At 34.9% G+C, this 8,898-nt stretch overlaps 1 protein-coding gene across 3 annotated transcripts; it reads right to left on the bottom strand.

Annotated features, from left to right (window-relative positions):
• Positions 1-1,290: 1,290 nt before the first annotated feature.
• Positions 1,291-5,269, bottom strand: LOC104232634 (probably inactive leucine-rich repeat receptor-like protein kinase At5g48380). 3 transcript variants are annotated; one of them, XR_011402977.1, is made up of 4 exons: positions 4,067-5,269; positions 2,918-3,875; positions 2,398-2,442; positions 1,291-1,678 (listed from the first exon to the last, which is right to left on the bottom strand). XR_011402977.1 is itself a non-coding variant. In XM_009785890.2 (2 exons), the coding sequence occupies exons 1-2, from the start codon at positions 4,958-4,960 to the stop codon at positions 2,970-2,972; spliced, it is 1,800 nt and encodes a 599-aa protein (XP_009784192.1). In that variant the 5' UTR covers positions 4,961-5,269; the 3' UTR covers positions 2,529-2,969. The 3 variants fall into 3 exon arrangements, 1 of the variants encoding a protein (XP_009784192.1); XR_712377.2 differs by lacking the exon at positions 2,398-2,442; XM_009785890.2 differs by lacking the exons at positions 1,291-1,678; positions 2,398-2,442 and having other exon boundaries at positions 2,529-3,875.
• Between the last annotated feature and the right edge of the window lie 3,629 nt (positions 5,270-8,898).

Genomic DNA, 8,898 nt, shown 5'->3' on the forward strand with positions numbered 1-8,898 from the left:
CCATGCTCTTATGCAGAGTAAGTTACATTCCCACTAAAAAGTTCAAAAAGATGTGTGGAATAACAAAGGTAAGGTCCAATATTGGGACCCACCCTTTGAAATCTGTGACTGAGACAGGCAGTTTCACAAAGACTCTCATTTCTTTACTTTTTCATTCAGAATAAACAAACACTATAGGAGTAATATGTTACCCCCAGAAAAAAAAGAAATAATTACTCAGTAATCTCTCTGTTTCTTTGCCAGAGGGTTGAAGAAATGTTGATTTCTTCTCTACTGATTGTCTGTTTCTCTCTCTAATCTCTCTTTCTTCAACAAATACTCGAAGTATTAAAGATTGCAGCTTTTATATTTTTGGACATATAAATTTCTCTAGCTAACCAAAGTCTTCTCTTTCACACCTCCCAAACTCTCCTCTCTCTCTCTCTCCATCAACACAGCCCTATGGAGATTGGAGAATCTAGGGTTATGTTGCTGGGATCGGGGCGGGTTTGAATTAAAAAAATGGGGTGGGTCAGTTGGTCCAATAAGGGGATGCCACGTGGATTTTAAAAGATGGGATGGTATTTTAAACGTGTAAGGGATAAATATGAACCTAATGTATAACGGTAGGGATATTGTTTATAGAAAACTTAACTAGGGGTAAATAAGGCCTATTTATGATAGTAGAGGGGCAAATCAGACCCTTAGCCGTTATTTATAATCCCTCCGTCTCAATTTACGTGAACTCATTTAACTGGACATAGAGTTTAATAAATGAAGAAAGACTTTTGACATGTAAGCTAAAAATATAGCAAGTTACAATAATACCCTTAAGGGCCCACGGACTAATATTCAACGAAAAGCCCTTTAAAGAATAGAGAGACAAGTCCATTTCCTCACTGCAAACAATGCAAAAGTTACTTGCTTTTAGAATTAGCGGTCCGTGTAAGACTTCAAAATAGAAGATGATAAGGGCATTAATGGAATCCTAAAATTGGAGAATTTCCTTATTAGGAATGTGATCATTCTTTCTGGCACACCCTAATAAGAAAATAGATTCACAAAACAAAGGAAATATTATTCTTGACTTCATAGTTTGATGCTTCAGAGCAAAGTTTCAAACATGTGGGAATTGGGATAAGTGAATATGGAAATGGCACTCTTGGGTTTGGGGATTATAAAAGTATTTTTTCAATGGAACAGCAAAGTTTACCTAATTTAATAGAAAAAGGTTTGATTCTGTCGGAAAAATATTTTGACCTGGTCAGTCCATATCTTTTTTTTTTTTTTTTGTTTAATAAACGACTACTTCTATTAATTAAAGATGGGTTACAGGGAGCTACATTTGTGCAGCAGAATTACAAACATATGGAACTTGACTACTAGTAGTACTATATATCCTATTTAATTTACTAATACAATTGGTCTGACTAGACGAAGCATTATCGGACATTGGACAAAAGGATTTGGAGTAAGCTTGCACTGGAAAGTGACTACTACTATGTCTGCTTCGTAGATACCCCAGCTTGTCAGCTTCTACGTTTGCTATAACAAAAAGTGGTGGTTGCTCAAAAAGGTGATATTACTCCCATAAGTTCCATTCCAAAATGAGCTAGCTGGTCTGCTACTCTATTTTGCTCTATTTTGCTCCCTGTAAGCATGTTTCACCGGTGGATCACCCAGCTGGTGGATCAGGTATCTGCAATTATGTGAGAAATTGTTAGAGGGGCTATGTAGCATGGTAACTACCTCCGCAACGTCCATATTGATTTCCAGTGGTATAAGCTTATGAACTAAGAGTTCGTTTGGATTGGTTTAAAAAAAGTTTTTTTAAAATATAAGTGCTTAAAAGCAATTTTTAAGTGCCGGAGCTTGTTTTATAAATAAACAGTTAAGTGTTTGAATAAAAGTACTGAAGCTGAAAAAAAACTGTTGAAGTGTTTGGTAAATAAGTGACAGTAACCTTCTTTGCAGTATACGGAAGCAACTTTGGAAAAGACTTCAATTTTGTCTTTATTTATTGATGATTTTTTTTTACTTCAAACAAGCTAAGGCAACTCGCTTAAATAACACTGGGAGAGTATCTGAGACAAGGAAAATTGTAAATCAAACTAATCAGTAGTAGGTAGTCATCTTGACTCACTAATGACTAAACCTTATTCTAACAGAAACAAGTTTCAGAAATATAATCGCAATGACTTTAATTAGTACAGAATTAATGATTTAATGTACTAAGCATCTATATGTTATTGATCATCTTTAGATTGAGACAGCAAGGAATCAGGGGTTGAAATTGTATTTGAACATCATGGTTATGGTCTGAAAGGAGATGCATATGCATTTGATACTACAACAACAACAACCCAGTAAATTTTCACTAGTGGTATCTGGGAAGGGTAGTGTGTACCCAGACCTTACCCCTACGCCGAGGGAGTAGAGTGGTTGTTTCCGAAAGACCATCGGCTCAAGAATACAAAAAGACAAAAAGAGACAATATCAGTAACACCCCATAAATCATTGGAAAATATGCATTTGATAGAATTTTAAATATGCAATTATATTAGATTGTCTATAGGTTTATGGTTCATGCTTTTTCAATTTTGAATCACAACTAGTACTGACCTAATAACAACTAGTTTCAGCAATATACTCTAGGTGATTGCGTATACCAAATTTGGGCATCTTCAATTAGTTCTCAACTATTCGAAAGTAACAATTCAGCCCAGAATGCTGATATTCTGAAAAACAGCTTGACGACAGTTTCAGAAGACGACTCTTAGAAAAATGCATATAAAATTTTAACTAAGCCAATGCAGGATCAGTGTTCTATTCTTTTAGAAACTACAAATGCAATCCATATGGTTTTCCAATATTGTGAAGTATCTACAGATTCTTAGAAATTACAATTGCAATAGAAGCTATTAATGTACAGACTTACATAATGGCTTTCATGGTTTAATTTAGTGTGCTCCTACTTTGTCTCCTTAGCACTAGTCATATAGACTTGAAATGTCAGTTGATAAGGGTATCTCCCGTACCCAGTCTGTTCGGCCCTGAGAAATTGTCCTCAGTGTGTCATACACTTCCAACATTGTTGGCCTTTCATTAGGAAAGAACTTCACACAGTTGCAAGCTAATTCAAGAAATTGGAGGATTAAATCGTCGACTCCTTTTCCAAGCAAGTTTCTGTCTGCATCAAGTACACAAGGCGAATGATCAAATAGATTTCTCGAGCTAGTCAATTCATGTGGTTCCTTCCCAGTTACAAGCTCGAGAAGCACAACACCAAAGCAGTAGATGTCTTGCTTGTAAGAACCTAAACCTGAATATTCAGCTACTGGAAAAAGACTCCAACTTAATGCAGTGTCATTCTTACTCCAAAATTTGGCTTCCCAAAAATTGGATATTTTAGGTTCAAAATTTTGATCTAGCAATATACACCGTGTGCTTATGCTTCCGTGTGTAACGTGTAATTCGTACCCATGATGAAGCCAAGCCAGACCTTTTGCTATCCCAAGTGCAAGTTTAACTCTCCGAGGGAAATCCAAAATCTCGACCTTATCTCCCGTCGAGTGCAGCCATTCATGAAGACTTCCATTAGGCATATATTTGTAAACAAGAAGTTTTTTTTCTTTTTCAGCACAGAAACCTATAAGAGGCAATAGATTCCGATGTCTCAGGCCACCGAGAGTTGTTATCTCAGAGACAAACTCTTCCTCCAAATTCTCCCATTCATTGAGCTTCTTGATGGCAAGTGTCCATCCATTTGGTAGAATTGCTTTGTACACTTTGCCCAACATTCCATTTCCTACTAAATGGTCTTCACTAAAACCAGAAGTTGCTTTTTCCAGCTCCTCAAAACTCATTTTAGTAACAAACTTCTCCAGCCTTAGCATCTGTAAAGCAACCAGTTAAATCATTGGAACATACAGAATAGAACAGAACATAGAAAAACTTACTGCTTTCACATTTGTTCATTGAATAAAGAACAGCAGGAAATGTAAAGTGGCAGTCTATACACGACTCTAGCAAAAAATTGTAACTTAACTAACGCAGGGGAAAAGCTGGAAATTAGCAAGATCTTTACCTTCTGGTTGCTGCTTAAGTTCTCTTCACCTGGTGAATCGCTTCCTGAAGTTAAATGTTCCTTTACCCTCAGTTTCCATTTGTTGAATGAGACTATCTTGTTGATAACTTTGCTTGGAAATTGAAATAAGCGAAGGACTAAAACCAAGGTAAAGAAAAGTACCCAACCAACTACAAATGCTTTGATAAATGAAGCACGATCGATATGTTTCCATATCCAAGAATTCTCACATCCTTTCAAGGGCTTCCCACAAAGCTCTGGATTGTTTTCAAAACTTTTAGCTGTGATTTGTCCATTAACAAACGACGGCACTGCCCCAGTCAAGTAATTGTTGGCTACACTGAATGTCTGAAGGCGAAGTAAAGAGCCTATTCTACTTGGAATTTCACCTTCTAGATTATTATTGTCCAACCTCAGAACGTTAAGGTAAGTACAATTAGCTATATCAGGTGGTATATTGCCAGAAAAAGTGTTATTTGAGAGATCAAGTGTTGTCACATAATCAAGTATCACTGAAATATCAGAAGGGATATTTCCATACAACTTGTTGCCTGAAAGATCTAAACCAGTCAAACTTGTACAATTTCGAACGCCTCGAGGAAACTCACCAATTAATCCATAGTTTGAAAGTGTGATGCTCAATACCTTATTTTCATTAGCATGCCAACAATTAATTCCTGAAAAACGACAGATGCTGCCTTCGGTAGCATTGCTGAAATCCCAAGTGTCCAAATTATTGAAAGGGTCTTGTAATGAATCTTTTATTGATTTCAAGCAATAAAAATCACTTTCTACAGCACAGCAGACAGAAATTCTGCTAAGTGACATCAATAGAAAGCCAAGAAATGTGCAGATGAAAAAGAAAGATCTTGTTCTAAAGTTGGTTTTGTCCATATTTTGAAAGACTTCCTGCTAAATCTTGAACTAAAGAAAAATGAGATATCAGCAATGAAAACATCTCTAAAGAATGATTTATACTTCAAATATTATACTTATTGTTGCAATGATAGTCAGGCAAAGCAGTCAACTTCCTTGTAGTTTACTGAAGCAACTTGGAAAAAGCTTCAATTTTGTCTTTATTTATTGATGATTGTTGACTTTTAAGGTTTGATGTTCTCAGCGTAAAGGTTTCAAACATGTGGAAGTTGCGATATTTTCTAATCAAATTAAAATTGAAATGGCACTCTTGGGGATTATAAAGCAAATTAAAGAATTTCACTAAAGAAGAATGAACATAGTTTATAAAAAGAAAATGAGCAAGATATAACAGTTTTGAGTGTTTTTTTTTTTGGTTGGAAAGGAAATATTGTTATAGTTAATATGAGTCATAACAAAAGGTAGTACAATTATCTATAGGCCTAACATCTTAGTAAATTATCCCAAATTATTGAGTGTGTTGACTGCTTCCTCCTTCAAAATGAATGGCCACAACTCAATATCAAATGGGTTCCTTTCAGTGGAGTTAAGGAGTTTTGACTTTTCTTAACTCAATAGCCAAAAACTGAATTCGTCCTAATTTATGTAACAAAGTGATACTCTGAATTTGGGAGTTGAATTTTCTGCAAAGTTAAGAATTTGGGAGTTGAATTTTCTGCAAATCCTATCAATTAGATATATAAGTTTAATGCATCGGGGCAGGGTAGGGTAAGGCGGAGTAGGGCAGGGCAAGTCTTGACCCGCTAAAATTTTGACCCGTCCTGCCCCGCCCCGTTTAGCTTTTAGTTAAAAATTTACCCCGTCCCGCCCTGCGCTATCAAGCCCTGCACGGCCCTGCCTTATTTAGACTCTTTTTTATTTTTTTCTCTTTATTTTGTATTTTGCGGTATGCTTATAATTTCTTTTACTTTTTCAACTTTCTATTTAAAGACCGAAAACCTCCAAGATTTGCCAATTGGGGGATGTGAGGTGGTATTAAAAAACTTCACTCTCCAAAGTCAAGCATAATTATCTTCGCAAGTCTCAAAATTTCCAAAAGCACGTAATCATGCATCTTTTAGAGAGCCAAGTGAATATAGATATAAAGTACGTGGAATTAATTAACTGTCCTAATCATCTTGCCCTCCCTGCCCCATTCTAATTTTTCAAAAATTAGATTTTACTCTGCCCTACCCTACCCTGCCCCGCCCCATTTAAATGTCCCCCTGCTCCGCCCTTTCCCGCCCCAATTATCATTGGCTTATAAAAAGTAGTAGTTTTTAAGTTAAAAGTCAAAAGCCATAAGTTTGTAATATTCAACTTTTGGCTTTTGGCTTATTTTCGTACTTTTTATGTCTAAAAGTAAGTGTTTATAAGCAATTTTTATTATTGTCAAATACCACACAAACTAAAAAAGTACTTAAAAGTCAATAATCACTTAAAATAGCGAATAACAAGACATATTATCGCGGAATTAACAATCCTACTAAGTACTCATATCGCAAACTGAACTTTCTTTTTCTTTTCAAAATTTACACCTTTGTACTGAAGGATCAACAAAGTAGATGAGGAATAAGAACCTGCAAGCTGACTGAAGCATTGAATGCCTAGGTAAGAAATCGTTATGTGTTTATTTCGTTAACAATAAGGGAGTGGCCGTAAATACTTACTTTTCTTTACGATAATTTGCACAATTTCGTGTACATTAGGGCAATAGATGCGGTTGGATGGGGAAAGTTTGATCTCTACTGACATGACGACAAAAAACGACGACGAGGAACAAAGCTGCTGAGAGCAAAAAAAAAAGAAAAACCGGGACTAGTCACCGGATTTGTCGCCGGTGTTGGCCTGCAAAAACCCGCCACAATATTAGGCCTTCATCTCAACGAACACATTTCAAGTTGTAGTAGATTTATAAGTCGCATTCCAAAGTGTGATATATAAGTCGTATTTCAAATTTGTGATATATATATATATATATATATATATATATATATATATGGATGTGTGGGATAATATTGGATATGTTGTTATTGTTTTAAAACTGGGGTTCAGTTTTATATAGTAGATTTATAAGTCGCATTTCAAATCGCTATTTATAAGTCACATTTCAAAATAGCGATTTATAAATCGCAATTTAAAAATGCGGTTTATATGTCGTACCCAATATCATTTATAGTCACATTATAATGTAGTGACACATTCGACTTATAAATATGATTTAGAAGTCGATTTATAAGTCGCAGTTTGTTAAGTTTGAAAATGCGATTTATAAGCTTTGTAAATTTAATTATTGTGTGGCACTTATAAGGGCTACTAAAATAATGCCTATAGTTTTACAAGGCAATTTATGTATAGCATTTAAATCTTTCTTATTTGAAATTTAACTTTAAAACAATTTGATTCAAGGCACTAAGGTTTTCTTCATACGAAGAAGATTAGGTGTGAAAAGTAATTTTCTAATGGCACAGCAAAGTTTACCTAATTTAAAAGAACAAGGTTTGATTCGGAAAAATATTTTGACCTGGTCAGTCCATATCTTTAACATACAAATATTGATTACTCGTCTTTTTTAAAATAAAATTAAAGAAAACGATTTTCCCAACATAGGGTATCAATAATTTAAGATGTTTAATTTTTCGAATGTGAATTCATGTTTATTCAAGGTTTATGTTTAGTTTGAGATCCTACTGAGATTTACTGCATTTTTAATGAAATATTTACGAAATCAGGGAAGTTACTGAACTTTTACCGCATAGAATAATTATTGAAATTGGCGATTCATGCTTAATTAGGATTTATGTTTAGATTGTCAATTTGATTTGTTGAAGGTTTATGATAACTCTTCGCTCATAATTTTAGATGTTTGATTTTCTGGATGTAAAATTATGTTTATTCAGGATTTCAGATTTAGTTTTGAGGTCCTTTTTTAAATTGCAGCATTTTTCAGTGGGTACTGGTTCAAATGCTCCAGCTAACGTGGAAGATTGGAATTCAAGGGGATCTACTGGTTCAGCAAAAGTCTCCATCTAATGCATAAAATGACTAAAATGCCCTCCAAAAAAGCAAGCATGTTGACAGTGAGGTGCCTGCTAATACTCACTTATAGAATAGTAGAAAAATATATGCAAATGCACTGGAACAAAATTGACTCTTTTCCCACAAACAAAAGAAATAAATATACTATAAAGGTCCCACTATATGTGGGATCCGAGAAAGGGGCAGAACTATAAAGGTCTATTGTACGCAGCCCTATTCTATATTTTTGCGGAAAGTGCACAGTTAGTCACTAATAAGACATGTATTTACTTTTAAGCCACTGTTTAAAATATCTTTAGTCTTTAGCCACTGCTTTAATAAATTTTACCTGCCGGACGAAAATATCCTTCTGCTCATAAAGTTCAGGACCAAGTGTCATTAACATATGAGCTTGTTACTGTAAGTTCAGGACTAGCTATCCTGAATTTATGAGCTTGTAAGTCTAAGTTTAGGACTACTTGTCCTTAACTTTTGAACTTGTAACTCTAAATTCAGGATTACATGTCCTTAACTTTTGAACTTGTAACTCGAAGTCCAGGACTATCTGTCCTTAATTTTTGTGCTTGTAACTCTAAGTTAAGGACTACCTGTCCTTAATTTCTGTGCTTGTAATTCTAAGTTGAGGACCAATTGTCCTTAATTTTTTAACTTCCAACTCTAAGTTCAGGACCAAGTGTCCTTAACTTATAAGCTTGTTATTGTAAGTTCAGGACTAGCTGTCCTTAATTTATGAGCTTGCAAGTCTAAGTTAAGGACTACCTGTCCTTAGTTTTTGAGCTTGCAAGTCTAAGTTAAGGACTACATGTCCTTAGTTTTTGAGCTTGTAACTTTAAGTTCGGGACTACATGTCCTTAACTTTTAAACTTGTAACTCTAAGT

This window comes from Nicotiana sylvestris, chromosome 10 (genome assembly GCF_000393655.2).
Source record: "Nicotiana sylvestris chromosome 10, ASM39365v2, whole genome shotgun sequence".
In the NCBI taxonomy this organism is placed as follows: domain Eukaryota; kingdom Viridiplantae; phylum Streptophyta; class Magnoliopsida; order Solanales; family Solanaceae; genus Nicotiana; species Nicotiana sylvestris.